Here is a 14,544-nt window from a genome sequence, read left to right as displayed (position 1 = left end):
TTGGGCGGGCTTCTTAGTAGGATCTTTTCCAAATCAAGTTTGAACCTCTTTGTTAGGCCTCTCCATAATAGTAATAGAAACATGTTTGGGTTTCTAATCGGTGTAGGCCCTCTTGTCTTGGGTTCTAAATTTGAAAAAACCAACGCCCAAGTAGTAGTAGCTTGCCCACCCAGCGAACTTTGGGTTGGGCCAAAATTAGATCAAGTTGGCCTTCCCAATTTGCACGAAAATAAACACGACGTCGTATGGTCGTATTAATGGTGATCCGCCCCAAACTTCCAAGTGCGCGCCACCTGTATTGATAACTTCTATCTGTACAGTGATTTAGAATGACACGTACACGTGCTATGTTAGAGAATATGAACCTTCCCTTTCTCTTTTTTCTTCTTTTTTTCTTTTCCTTTCTGTTTTTATTTTCTTATGCTACAGCCGATCCCTTGTTCCCCGCAATACCGCAGCTCTACGTGACGTGCAAAGTGGAGAGAGCAAAATGTCTTCTTTAGTGGATCCCATCCCACACTCCCATAATAAATCATTGACATAATTCTTCTTTTAGGAGCGAAGGTCTACATTAAGGTCCCATCGGCTCCACGCTTGTTCCACCCTCAATGTTACTAACGCTTGTTTGTGAAAATTCTTATACAAGTCATATGGTTCGACCGCCTTATTCAAGATAATTTTTTACAGCGAGTTTTTGAAAGAGGATGAGACACAAATCATCATGAAAATTCTAATCTTAAAATAGATTAGCATAAAATTATATTTCTTTTTAGTCAAACTTCAAAAGGAATTCTATCAGAAAAAAAGCTTTATAAAGGAAATAAAGATGAAGAATCGTAGAGAGATTTACATGTCTCCCTTTCCATTATCCATACAAAGACAGATAGAAACCCCAAACGAGATAGATGTTAACGGCCGCAAATAAACCAACTTCTCAACGGACGCAACCAACGTCTAGTATTTTCTCTCTCCCATCAAAGCCGTATCACCCCCCATTTCCACTCCCTCCTCTCTAACCCTCCATCTTTTTCTTCTTTATCCCACTCTCTCTCTCTCTCTCTCTCTCTCTCTCTCTCTCTCTCTCTCTACAAGCAGGCAACCGAAAGAAAGAAAAAAAACAAATTACCCATTCACAACTCACACACAGTTAAGATTAAGCAATATAGTAATTACCGTATGAATGAAAAGACACAAGTGTTTGATAGCTGTTTCTTGGGTTTGCTTCTGTCTGGCTTCCATAGCCGCGGGCCCAAACTATGAAGGGACCCAAGGGTGTTGGTCGTAAGAGGAGATCATCACCCCGAGACGTCGTTTCTTGGAGCACGCTCTTCTGGTGCACCCTCTTCGTCGTCATCAACTGCGCCCTCTTCTCCGGCTTCAGCTTCTACGCTTTCCGCTTCCTCTTCGGAAGTAGGTTTTTAATTACTCTTTTTTATCATCATTAATTTCTACATGTTTTCCATTGTAATTAATGAATGAATGATTTATTCTTATTACTACAGAAACGTTTCAACCAGTCCTGGTGCTAACATGGCTAGCTCCATCCAACAAACCCATCTCCCCCACCACCATTTCAGTTCGAGAAGTCGTTATGTTTCCAGATCAGGCGCTCGTTCTCCTAAATAATTACCCTCGTATCGCGGATGTATTTACCAAAGACGATCTCCACTGCGTTTACTTCTCAGCCAACGACTCGTCGCGGTCCCAGCCTCGCTTCAATCAGCCTCCCATCAACATAGATGGCGGGGATTTTCATAATCAGATTGTCCGGTGCCCGCGCCCGCCACGTAGCCTCACCGTTTCGGTAGGCTTGAAACACAACCACGACGTTCCGGCGGTGCCCTCGTACAGCTGGGACTGGCTCGCCTACGACGCCCTCGTCGACCGCGACAACACCACCATCGTGTTCGTCAAAGGTCTCAACCTTCGGCGCGAAAGAATTTCCAACACAGCAAAATTCGAGTGCGTCTACGGCTGGGATTTCAGAACGACGAGGTATCTATTGAGATCCGACGTCGTATCGATCGCCCAGGAGATCGTACGGTGCAAAACCCCACTGAGTGTGCTGAGTTTCCCGCGTGGGCCCAACAATACCGTGAAGGTCTCCGTCAGAGTGAAAGGCGTTGGAGCAAAGGGAATACTAGACACCATAGCCCGCCCCGCGATCCGACCGGGACTAGCCAACCCGACCCATTGGAAGGAGCACGAAATGTGCTTGTGCTCGATGGTGCGGAATCAGGGTCGGTTCTTGAAGGAGTGGGTCATGTACCACGCCCAAATGGGGGTGCAGCGTTGGTTCCTGTACGACAACAATAGCGACGACGACACTGATGTCGTAATTGAGTGGCTACGGAGAGCGAATTACAATGTGACGAGACACGTGTGGCCTTGGATCAAGACCCAGGAGGCCGGGTTCGCCCATTGCGCGTTACGGGCCCGGGAGACGTGCCAATGGGTTGGGTTCATAGACGTAGACGAGTTCTTCCATTTGCCTTCGGGCCTACTGCTGCACAATGTGCTGCGCAATCAGTCCAATTATGACTATGTCGGCGAGATCCGGGCCTGGTGCTACAGTTTTGGGCCTTCGGGCCTCAGACGAGTTCCTGTTCAAGGCGTCACGGTCGGGTACACGTGTCGGTTGGCCGCCCCCGAGAGGCACAAGAGTATTGTTAGGCCTGAGGCATTGAACTCAACATTGATCAATGTGGTGCACCATTTTCATCTTAGGAATGGGTACGAGCCTGTGAATGTGGACAGGGGAGTGTTGGTTATAAATCACTACAAGTACCAAGTGTGGGAGGTGTTTAAGGAGAAATTTTATAGGAGAGTGGCGACTTACGTGGCAGATTGGCGGGAGGAACAAAATGTGGGGTCCAGGGATCGGGCCCCAGGATTGGGGACGAAAGCGGTGGAGCCATGGGATTGGTCACATAGATTTTGTGAGGTTGGGGACACTGGGCTTAGAGATCGGGTGCTGCAGAGTTTTGTTGATCCGCAGAGCCGTCTATTGCCATGGCAAGAGGAGGATGGTGATCGAGTGGTACAAGTGCAACAACAGCAAAAGGTTATTAAGAGAAGTGTGATGATGATGAGAAAGATAAGAGCAAGGAGAAAGCATAGAGTTTTCTTATGAGTTTAGTTAGAGAAATGGCGGTAATTACTTAAGTGGGTTAGTTTGTTTGTCCATTTATTACCTTGTACATAGGATTAATCACACGATGGCCATATTGTATATGTATCTCGACATATATTCTTTTTATTTCTTTGTTTTTTTGAAAATATTGCTGACTATATTCTTGTGTTCATTCACTAATGTACACATTAAATTTTAATTCTAAAAAAAATGTACACGTAAAATTCGTACACATTAAATTTTGTCTGACTTCAATTTCCTGAAAAATCACTCCTGATTTGGTTTTGCCTTCTTTATTAGACAGTTGACTTGTATCAATTTGGTTAGAATTTTATCCTGAATCATAGCCGTTGGAAATTCAAAAACAACATATGATTCAAAAAATTTGACCGTTAGCACAAAACCCATCCCATCTCTCTACACGTCATTTTCCTTCTGTGTTCTCTCTCCTACGCTTTTCTTCTCCGCAAAAGACGAACATTCCCCTTTCATTCTGTTCCGCCCAAAAAACAACCAAAGATGGCGAGGCGAGAAGAAGAGACGAAACAGAGTCCAAGAGACCCAAAAGTCCGAGCGAGAGAGTCGTCGGATCCGGTTAAAGTTGTGAGCAATGGTACAAGCGGAGACTCTAGCATGTTCAGCCCCAGATTCAAATCCGTGGCTGCCATGGCCGGTTGGGACGAAGAGAGTCTTCTAATCGCAAGCCTCGTGGTCGATGATACGCCTGAGAGACAAGTTAAATACAAGAAGCGTTCTGATCTGCACTTCAAGACCCCACCAACCAATTCATCAAGAAGGTATCTTCAATCTTCTTGAAATGTTTTTTTTTTCCTCTTTAAATTGATAATCTTTTTTAGTTTCTTGTTTTGTACAAGATTTAATTTGTATTTGTTTCAGAAAGCGCCGAGCTCAGAGAAGGAGCCCAATTTCAATGCCTGTTTCTGTTCTCAACCTTGATGATGACGAAGAAACTAAAAAAGATGGTGCGGAAAGCCTGTACCTTTCGTTCGGAAATTTCCTTCTTTATTTATTTTTCTGAAATTTTGTATGACCCTCCTTTCATTCTCATGTGTGTATATTTTTTGTTCACAGAGAGTGGAAAAGAGAAGGAAGAAAAGCAAATTATTGTGAACAAAGAAAAGGAAACAAGAGATGACAAAATGGCTGAGAGCTCTGGTGTTTCTTGCCCACCAAGTTCAAATCTTCCTTGCTTGGATAAGCTTAGGGATGAGCTTTCTTGCGCTGTAAGACCCTTCTGATCTGCATCTCGTTCGCAATTTTGATATTGGTGTATTCAAAAGCAAAAGGTTTTCTTTTTTTTTTTGCTAACAAAATGTGTATCATGTACTCCGCAGATCTGCTTGGAGATTTGCTTTGAACCCAGTACTACTCCCTGTGGACACAGGTATTAATTTCAAAATCAACTAAGCATAGCCTAAAGTTTGCGTTTTTTTGGATCTTATTGCGATTTGAATCATATGTCCATCGACTTTGAATTTCTTATTCGTACTTGAACACACTTTATAAGAAATTATTTCACCTTCTTTTAGTAAAAAACAAAGATCACTTTGTTTTGATCACTAGAACTGTTTGATTGTAGTTTCTGTAAGAAATGCTTGCGGTCTGCTGCTGACAAATGTGGGAAGAGGTGCCCTAAGTGCAGGCAGCTAATGAGGTATGTTTCATCCATAATCCCAAGCTATAATGTTAAAAAATTGGGGGTTGACATTAGTGCATTGCACTTTTGGGTTTATCTCTATCTTTTTTGAACATTTGCAGTCATAGTAGATCCTGCACAGTCAACACGGTTCTTTGGAACACAATACAGCTTCTGTTTCCACAAGAAGTTGAAGCAAGGAAAGCTGCTGGAGCCTTAAATGGTAGTGGAGAAGCTGTGCGTCAAATCCCTGAGAAGGCGTTTTATAATACGAGGAGTGTTCAAAGTAGAAGGGCATCATCAGGGGTATCAAGCAACAGAGAAATGACCATGAGGAGAAGAAGGGTAATATTAAGCCAAGATGAAGAGGATGATGATACTGCACTAGCAATAAGGTTAGTACAGAACACAGAAGCTGAGCATCAAAACCCAGAACAAGGTGCTTATAATAATCATAGAAGTATTCGGCCTTTAAGGACATCAAGTAGTAGAAGGATCCCAAGCCAAGATGGGGATGCTGCATTAGCTCTAAGGTTACAAAGAGAGGAGTTTATGGAGGCTTTTAGGGTCGATCATGGTCAATCTGGCAGCTCTCTTTCCTTGGCTCGAGCAAACCTGAGAGCCATGACATCTAGAGCCACTAGCCATCGTGCTACAACCCGACATTTGTAGTCCATTGTTTTTGTTTTTGTTGTTTCTTCTTTGGTTGAAAATTGTGTTCATCAATATATTGGTTGAATAATGTTTTCATACAATATACGGGCGCTTTTCTCAGTTTTTTCAACTTCGTTTTTCATGAACAGGTCACTAAACGGAATGAAAAAGAGCCAGAAACCTTGGTATGGAAGACAAGAATTAAAAGGCATAATATTTTATATTAAAGCATACTGAGGCTGATTGAAAGTTGCCGGGCAATTCAGCCTCAACTCATCAAAAATATCCATTAGGAAGAGTTTTTTCCGTGGAAGGTTTTTTAGTTAGGTTATTTTCAAGGTTACAGACATCCGACTTTAGGTTGAAATATTCGATAATCCATTTTCGACAAATAAATTCTTTTGAACGTAATAATTCATGGCCCAACTAATTAATCAAATACAACAAAAAATTTTGAACGTTGAATTCCCAGTCTGTGTTTCTTCCATGAACACGCTACACTAATATCCAAGAGTAAGGCAAACTAGTCTTTCTCATTAGACCTCCAAACAGGAGCCTAAAAAACGTCTCAATCGTGTAAGGGAAGCAAACAAACAAAAAAAACCACCCCGACCTAGAAAAAAAGGGGGGGCCATCTTATAAATGTCACAACACAATCTTCGTTTCACATTGCATGTTACACCACCGAACAGGGTCGCTTGCTTGCGTGTGACGGTTCTGATTGCAAAACTGTGGTTACTGGAGTCATGTACACAGCACATCCCACCCTCGTAGACAACTTGCATGCACTCATGACCTGTATTTGTACAAGGGGCCTTACAGAAGACTTGGACACTTGGTAAATGTATGTGTTTCTGGCGAAGTCAATGCCTGTGAGAGTGCTTTCGGCTACCAAAATGGGCCTCTCCTTTTCTCTGTTCCATCTTTGTAAGATCATCAAGGCAAAGGAAGTAAAGCCTATAGCAGCCATAGCATAAAATACTCTAAATGGAGCCAAGGCCAGGGAAGAGAGATAAGAATAGTATCCAGCTACCAGGTACATAAAGTTCAATCTCACTTCAAGATTTCGGACGCCAGGTAAAGAAACTAAGAAGGAATTGAACTCGGGCTTTGAAGTGAAGATACCATGAAGAATCACACCTGTGCAAAGAGCTGAATCCACGAGCCATGGAAAGCTATGACCCATCCCTATTCTCTGCAACCAGAAAGTATGTCCTCAAGTAAGTTTATAATGGAAATTTTTATTATAAAAAAGATAAAATTTCTAGAGAGACCAGAAAGATAATTGATACAATTACTGTACCTGAAACCAAGCAACTAGTGATGGGACAAACATGAACGCTGCAGCAAGATGCAAAATAAACAACCCATGCCGATGATGGAATATCTCTAATTGCGCTTCACCAAAACTTTTCGAAGAGTCTGGACTATTGGAGCAGCAATCTCCATCACTTTTGAAGGGAAGGTGGCGAGATCCATCATTGCCTTCTTTTTTACAATCAAATAATTCATGTCTTTGTGCATGGCTGCGAAATGAAGCTGTCAAAAAACTGTTACACAGACATAAAGCAACTCTTAGGATCATTTTTATTACACATACCCTGAAGGTAATACAACGCATGAAGCTTAACATATTATCTATCAACAAGCAACGACAATAATAATAGAAAAAAAAAAATACTACATGCAATAAAAGGACAGCAAGTGCATGGCTTTGTGCACCATTCCTGTCAAAGTCCAACAGAATCAAAGTGATGACATACCTGCAAAGTGCACTGTGACAGCACAAAGCATCCAAGGACAAAATTATAAATAGACCAAATGCTGCATGAACCAAGCACACCAGAGTAATTGCAGCAAGTGCTGTAACAAGTAGTGGATTGGCTCTTACAACTCTTAACACCTGTTCATGAATCACGTGATAGTGAATGGGTTAACTTGTCAACCTTTTCCCAGAGGACACAAAGGAAATAAAGATACTTGAGCAACTAACGATTACATTTATACCACAGGATAAAGTTTACCTTCAATGAAAAGAAACTAGAGGAAAGATTAATAAACCGGTTAGCACTTTTTTCCGACAATTGAAACCTGCAACATAATAGTTCCTGTCATTCAGCACATTAACCAGTGAACATGTACATACATGTATACATAAATATACGCCATTCGAACAGTAATAAAGAGCCGTTTGAACAGCCATACAATGTTTCCCCCATTCTGACGACGGGTTGATGACTTTAGGTTGGAGTTTAGAACTGACTGGCCGAGAATACACAAGCCAATCGATTTTCAAATCATTGATAGTAAATAAAGAGTGGTTGAGAGAGCCTACTAACCTTGTCTTGATGAAAATATGTACAACAGCAGCCGCATAGAAGATGAATTGAGATATCAAAATCAGAATAATTACGAAGCCATTAGCAAGTAAATAACAGATCACCGAGACAACAGTGAAGCTAGCAAATGAAGGAAATGGTTGAGAAATCCAAAAGGAAAGGACAAAAGAAAGCAAGATGGGTGCCATGGCAAGGTAGAGAAATGGCAATGGGATTCTCAAATTAGATTCCACAGCCATAAGAATCGAAGGTATGGGCAGGTCAAGATCCCATGCATGTGTTTGCTGCATTAGTGCAAAAAAGATAACAACAAGGGCGAAACCAACAATCTGCAAGAGAGCAATACCATCACATGATCAATAAACTAAATAAGAAGCATACCTCTTTTCCACAAGAAAATATATTAAACAATAAGGAAAAGCTTTATCAACCATGAGAGGGAGACACACAGGATAGCCTTCAAAGCACCAACAAAAATGAAAATAAAAAGAAAATACAGAATAGGGATTCTAGCTCCAGTGGTAGAGAAAATTAAACCCCACAACCAAGGCCAAAGTTTAATCCTCCTCCTTCTCCTCCTTTGTACCAAACAAAGAAAAAGGAAAGTACAAAACTGCTGACATCAACCATGATAACTTTCCATATCAGATAAAAAACGACAAATGCTTCTCTTTTGCTTGACAATATGACAAATCACTAACAGAAGCAAGCTTGTGTTGAGATGTCCATGCCTTAGTATATAAAAGTAATTTCGGTATCTTGCTATCTGCATGTATACATCTATTTGTGAAGATGTACATAGTAATGTTAACTAAAAAACTACAGAAACTATACAGCAATTTGGAATTATTTACATTTACAGAGGTTGCATATAGCCATTAAAGTCCATTACACAATCAGAACTTGGTATCACATAGGAAACATAAGTTCTTATTCAATTTGCCACTTACAAACTACATGGATTGCTTCAATCAAATCTCATTAAAGTCTACCTCTTTCCACTTGCATTGTTAAGCATTGTGATTATGTTCAAACAGGACTTAGTTGACCTTTTTCTTTAATCATCAGAAATAACAGAAATAGAGAAGACGCTGCTGAAAAACAAAAATAAAAGCTCCTCCTTCTGCTCTATCGCATTAGGGCTGTTGAAAATAATTACCTGTGAATTATATAGAAGCAAAAACCTACTGGCAGCTGCAGTTACAGAAACAGTCACTGCACTTCTGTATGAACAATGTGGATCTACCTGAACAGAAGCAGAGGTAGACAAATGTAAACATTTCAATTTTTAATGATGACAGGAAGAAACCACTGGTAGATTCTGTAATTTACAAATGTCATATTATGATATGAAAATTTAGGTGACTTCTTACAAGCAACATAACAGAGGTTTTCTCAGAATTTTTAGGTGAACTCCAAAGCGCTGGCGAGGAATCAACAACAATTGTCTCACTATATACATTTGGGAATATGTGGAGACCTGATGTGTCATCCCAAGCAAATGCTACAGGTGGGAAACAGCGAAGCTTACAGAGCTCTGTAATACCAACATAGAACTAACTTAGCCAAACAGGTGAAAGAACAAAGAATTGCTCAAGATGATTACAACTTTTTATTTCACCATCAGTGTTTTGCATTAATACACGACAACACATGTAACCAAAAAATATAAAACATAATACTACTACTTATTTAAATCCTTACTGCTATTATCTATATCATCAGCCTGTTCATCTGGAAGTCCAGAATTCTTTATTCCACAACCTGCAGTCTTCAAAGAGAATATGACAGGCAAGAGGCCTAAGCTAGTGGTGAATGATAGATTCAAAGCAAGGGGATGATCCTCCTTCAAAGAAATTTCCTGCATAGAAACCAATTCATGCAAAGTCAAAAGTCAATCATTTAAGTTAAGTGACAGCTTAAGCTTATACAATTTCCAAATTCCATAATAAAGTAGCATCATAGGGATATTAACCTTATAAGAAAAACTAGACAGTGACCAAGGAGAGAACTCTCGCTCCCCTTCCTCCGGATTAAAAAACTGCCCAACTGCCATGGAAACTGCTGGTGGAGGTCTTCCTGAAATAGTCTGATCAATAGATTGTCAACACTTGTGCACAAAACTCAAAACCACTTGAAATATCCCATTTAGGGAGAGAGTGGAAGTATTATTCAACATAAGCCAAACCACATACTTTTTTATTAAGAGAGAGAGAGAGAGAGAATAGAACAAAAATACAAAAGGAGATGACAACACATCCACCTAGGCAAAGCCTACTACAAGCACATAACAAACAAACCAACAATAAACATTAAACTCCCATCCCAACAAAACTTTTTTAGAATGAAAAATTGAGGAGAAACAATACCGGACGAGGTGCAACTGAGATGGTCAGGAATCTGAAACCACGCATATCCTCAGGTCCCAAGCGAAATATAGCAGAAGGAGGAGCTTGCTCTGTCTGGCTTCCAGGTTCAATCTAATAAGACAGAGCATTTCCACAGTTAAGAGCATGCAGATAGCATCAGCCATTAAATGTGCCAGTGCAACCCATCTGAGTAGCAGCATAATTTGAACATCACTCTTTCATGTAGTGTGACAAATTTTGATCAAATCAAGATAAAGAAAGTCTAATCAAAGTTCAGAAGTCGCATATAATACCATCAAAATGAACCTATTAATAAATACAATCCCATTAAAATCATTGTCATGAATGCAACATTAAATACCTGTCTTGGTGCTGGTCCTGATGGAATGCGCACCATCTTTGATGTCACTTCGAGGATTCTTATACACACAGGCAATTCTGAAGTTGAGTTTCTTTTTTCAGGCCACAGATGAAGTCTAACCCCAGAACATGGAGCAAGGTTTGTTACAAACATGAAGTGACTTCTTCCATTTGACCCCTGCACATATGGATTAAAGTCTGAGCACTATCAGGGATAGGAAATTCAAAAAATTAAAGAAACTTAACAAGGGCTATCAGTGTGACAGAAACAAAAAGAATATATGAAAGTTAAATATTAATTTGTAATGCTTCAAAACCCAATACACTTGAGATTAAGTTCACAATAATTTCAGTATCAAGATACAGGATGGAAACTTTGCTGATGCTAACCAGTTTTTGTATGTCTAACCACCGTCTTCGACCATCCATGGCTAAAACAGTGACGGTGGTTGTCTGAATGTATAGGTCCCTCTCAAGGCCATCCTCGCTCCAATGAACATTTCTAGGGCATGCAGCGGAAGTATACAGCGATCCTGTATCATATTACACAAAACATAGAAGAGACAAAATCATCAAATTAACATTCATGACTATTTTTTTTTTTAGTCAACATTGCTACCAGTACGATAATAAACAGATTTAAAACTTTAGAAAACTATAAAGGGGAATATAATGGAGTTCCCACAAAGACAAAATGAAAATGTACATTACCAGTTTTATCTTTTACGTCTCTAGAAGGAACATGTAACGACTGCTGAGACAAGTGTGATTGCGTCATCCACTTGAAACTCTGTGGTATCCCACTACGAAGCATTTTAGAGAATATTGCAAGTCTTATTCGTTTGTCAGAAAATGGCTGGCCTGTTCTGGAGTCTACCAAACTAAGGAGAGTGTGTGATACCTAGATAAGAGCATATGTATTCAGAACTGTCTGTATGATAATTATATCTGGCTTCAAAAAGTTTTTCCACTTACTTGGATAACTAATTGATTACACCATAAAATAGCTTGATGTTCCATTGACAACCACACATTTCTCATGCCTGTACTACTGATCATAAAACCGTGAGTGGGAGGCACAATGCCATCTAGGGATTCTGACTTGGACCTCACCTAAAGACAAAAACAAGAGTTAAAATGAATCCACAAAGTCAAGGTACATTTTTATTTTATTTTGAAAAGAGACAAAGTCAAGGTACATAAAAAGAATTTATAATACAGTCAACACAATATAACTATACACACAGAGACGTCCATGTACAAATGAAGTTATGAACAACAAAATACTGCAAACACCCACATTAACAGAGAACTACAACACCATTACAATATCTTCAGTAAACTATGAAGTTCCTTCTTATTATGCCAAACCAACAACTTAATATCAGTACCTATATAAAATGAGAGTCCATATGTAACATATAGGCAAATTTCTCAATTATAGTATGCAAGACATATGTCAATTTTGCAAAAAAGAAGTGTATACAGTGGTCCCTTCAGTTTAACATCGCAAAATTCTTGTTGACAGCCAGTGCATACTGCAGAAAGCAATGCAAAAACGTATTTACCTGATAATCATTGTAACTGCCAGAAATGGATATAACAACAACATGTGAGAGAACAGGATCAGACACATAATGTCCTGCTCTAGTTGTTTGGACCTCATATCCCTTTCTCCATTCATGATTAACGCGTGCAAAGTAGTGACCCAAGGAAGGCTGCAATGCCACAGGAGGGTATCTGAATAAAGTAGGTAAATTTCATCAAACACTAATTAATGCGTTCACTTTGAAAGTAAGAGCCATTATAAGAGTCACAAACTCACTGGTGTGGGCTGGAGAGAGTAAGAATCGTTTCAACTGCTGATTTCCTCAAACGGTTATGGGCAACAGCAGCTCTAGCAACAAAACCACCCATAGAGTGACCAACCAATATTACACTTTTTGGCAAACTCCCAGAGGTTGCAGCACCTTCTCTTTCTCTAGTCTCATAAGATTCTTTATATTGATCCAAAATCTGCACACGAGGTTGTAGGTCGAACATTTTACAAACTAAAAATTTGTGAAAAGAAACATTCCTCTGGAAAACTGAATAAACCACAAGCCTAAACGTCATCAAGAAAACAAAGACTGGGCAGTGCCAAGAGGGGAGAAAAATTGACAACATGGTCATGCGCAGTAAAGCCCTTTTCTTTTACCAAAGCATACAACATCAATTGTTGTTATTTGGTTAAAGTTGACAGTTTCTGTGACCCCTCATAACTGGACGGGATTGGATCATGTAGAGGATGAAAACAAGCATTTGGACTATCTGAAACGTGGAACTTAAATATAGATAATTACATTATAAAACACATTCTGTTGAATGTTTTTCCACCGGAAATCCAACATAGAGAAGCACATGTCATATTTCTGTCATTTAATTCTTGATAACACTACCTCTTAAGGCAATATTCAGAAATGTAATATGATGCATTAAAAGATCAAAGATGTCATATTCGTATGCAATTGGAAGAAAATAATGAGAGAGAGACCCTGTGAATGGAGTGGACAACATATTCTGCATGTTCTTCAAGTATAGCACTATCCATAGCAGAATGTTCTCCTTCAAGATCCACTGTGAACCAGTCCAACCTGGAATCATATTGGTTGGGTAACTGAAAGGAAGCTACATCTATCTCCTCCCCACCCTCTTCAGGAGTTAGGGAAGCTTCCTGATAAAATGTACGCTCTAGGGGTCCCGCTTGATATGCCCTGTCAGATTCTGCTGCCAGTGAACGTACCTGTAAATAGTAAATTTGCAATAAACATAAAAGGTAAGATTCCATTGTCAATAAGATACAATCTTCCTGACAAATTCGCCAACAAAAATACAAAATTGAGCATTTCAATGAGACATCAACAAACCCCAACTGCGTGGAAAGCAGAAACAACAAGGAGGTTCCTTACCTGTTTGTAGCTACCGCCATTTCCCGGAATAAAAAGAACGGGAATGCCGCTTAGCTTTTTGAGATGCTCCTTAAAATCAATCTTCTTCCATCCTTCGTGGTACAAATACAAGCCGTACTTTGCCGGTGAAACAGCAGTCGTGGTAGGGATAGGAATGTAAGTGGGATACATGTACGTCATGGTACATCCATTTGAAACGGGCTTTAACAAATCATAAAACCCCGCGAAACAAACACATAAGACGAAGACGACGAGAAGTGCTACTCTGGATTTAGCTCTAAAGCCTTGCACTTGCATTGTCACGACTTGTAAGACCACCCAAAACCTATTGCCCGATTCTCCGCATTCACCCACAATTCAACGTTTACTTTCCTTGTAGAACAAATTTGAAACATTAATTAATCAACCAAAATAGAAAAGAAATTAAAGCATTAATGAACTGAGTTGCTCAAAAAGCAGAACCAGTTTCCACAATAATTGAGAAGAAGATGCATTAAATATAATAAAAAAGGAGATCCGTTGTAGAAATTTAAATATAAAAAGAGAGAGAGAGAGAGAGTGAGAAAGCTGGATTGAAAATACTTACAGATGAGGCAGTAGATCTGAGAGAAGGAGCTGAAGAGCAACACCGAGGGCTCACCGGATCGGAGATGCAAAGGAGAGGTTAGCTGATGCAACTTAGAATTCAGATTAGAGAGAGAAAGAGCACCTACATCTCAGACACTAGCCCAAAATAGAAAGTAGAAAGAAACAGAGAAACCACTTTCACGGGTCGGATCGGGTGGAAAAGGGGTTGGCCGGATTCCTCATGGGAAAGTTTTAATTTTTAATTTTTTTTTTTCTATAAAAATATATAGATACATAAACTCGAACTTTAATTTGAAAAAAAGAAGCAAGCAAAAGTTAGTTAAGTAACATGTGAAGTAGTAAATAATCATTAGCGAAAATTGTTGTAGCTGTAAAAACGGGCTAAATAATCTTTGTGTGCGTGGCTTAATTATAATTAATTATGTAATTAAATTCCCGGATTCAAATCCGAAAGCCTAGTTATTATTAGTACGAGAAAGAAGTTAGGTTTTTCCCG

General features: G+C 39.7%; 3 protein-coding genes across 3 annotated transcripts; 2 read left to right on the top strand and 1 right to left on the bottom strand.

The window, feature by feature from the left end:
- The first annotated feature begins 984 nt into the window (after nt 1–984).
- On the top strand, nt 985–3,365 carry LOC148918046 (glycosyltransferase family 92 protein RCOM_0530710-like). Its single transcript, XM_089049523.1, has 2 exons — nt 985–1,410; nt 1,503–3,365. Exons 1-2 carry the CDS (start codon nt 1,257–1,259, stop codon nt 3,131–3,133), a joined length of 1,785 nt encoding a protein of 594 aa, XP_088905649.1. The 5' UTR covers nt 985–1,256; the 3' UTR covers nt 3,134–3,365.
- A 161-nt stretch (nt 3,366–3,526) lies between these two features.
- LOC103330143 (uncharacterized) lies at nt 3,527–5,542 on the top strand. Its single transcript, XM_008232700.3, has 6 exons — nt 3,527–3,930; nt 4,031–4,116; nt 4,226–4,377; nt 4,489–4,538; nt 4,734–4,808; nt 4,913–5,542. The coding sequence occupies exons 1-6, from the start codon at nt 3,653–3,655 to the stop codon at nt 5,460–5,462; spliced, it is 1,191 nt and encodes a 396-aa protein (XP_008230922.2). The 5' UTR covers nt 3,527–3,652; the 3' UTR covers nt 5,463–5,542.
- Nucleotides 5,543–6,168: 626 nt separating this feature from the next.
- Nucleotides 6,169–14,214, bottom strand: LOC103329728 (phosphatidylinositol deacylase). The gene is given in 20 exon segments (XM_008232224.2): nt 6,169–6,360; nt 6,363–6,639; nt 6,748–6,994; nt 7,208–7,347; nt 7,469–7,535; nt 7,784–8,112; nt 8,943–9,029; nt 9,157–9,320; nt 9,488–9,644; nt 9,759–9,872; nt 10,153–10,263; nt 10,514–10,690; nt 10,903–11,045; nt 11,224–11,413; nt 11,488–11,625; nt 12,081–12,252; nt 12,338–12,528; nt 13,046–13,294; nt 13,461–13,832; nt 14,047–14,214. Coding segments are annotated over 19 exon segments (3,303 nt in total). The 5' UTR covers nt 13,758–13,832; nt 14,047–14,214; the 3' UTR covers nt 6,169–6,307.
- Nucleotides 14,215–14,544: the final 330 nt, after the last annotated feature.

This window comes from Prunus mume, linkage group LG4 (genome assembly GCF_029339155.1).
Source record: "Prunus mume cultivar Tortuosa linkage group LG4, ASM2933915v1, whole genome shotgun sequence".
NCBI lineage: Eukaryota > Viridiplantae > Streptophyta > Magnoliopsida > Rosales > Rosaceae > Prunus > Prunus mume.
Note: the sequence above shows the minus strand (reverse complement) of the source record. Positions and strands in the feature narration are given on the sequence as shown.

Excerpts from the sequence above, each read along its gene's own strand:
- LOC148918046 (XM_089049523.1), top strand. The coding sequence starts at position 1,257 with ATGAAGGGACCCAAGGGTGTTGGTCGTAAGAGGAGATCATCACCCCGA. Across the intron at positions 1,411-1,502 it reads TTTCCGCTTCCTCTTCGGAA|AAACGTTTCAACCAGTCCTG; the intron begins GTAGGTTTTTAA and ends TTATTACTACAG.
- LOC103330143 (XM_008232700.3), top strand. The coding sequence starts at position 3,653 with ATGGCGAGGCGAGAAGAAGAGACGAAACAGAGTCCAAGAGACCCAAAA. Across the intron at positions 4,117-4,225 it reads CGAAGAAACTAAAAAAGATG|AGAGTGGAAAAGAGAAGGAA; the intron begins GTGCGGAAAGCC and ends TTTTGTTCACAG. Across the intron at positions 4,809-4,912 it reads AAGTGCAGGCAGCTAATGAG|TCATAGTAGATCCTGCACAG; the intron begins GTATGTTTCATC and ends GAACATTTGCAG.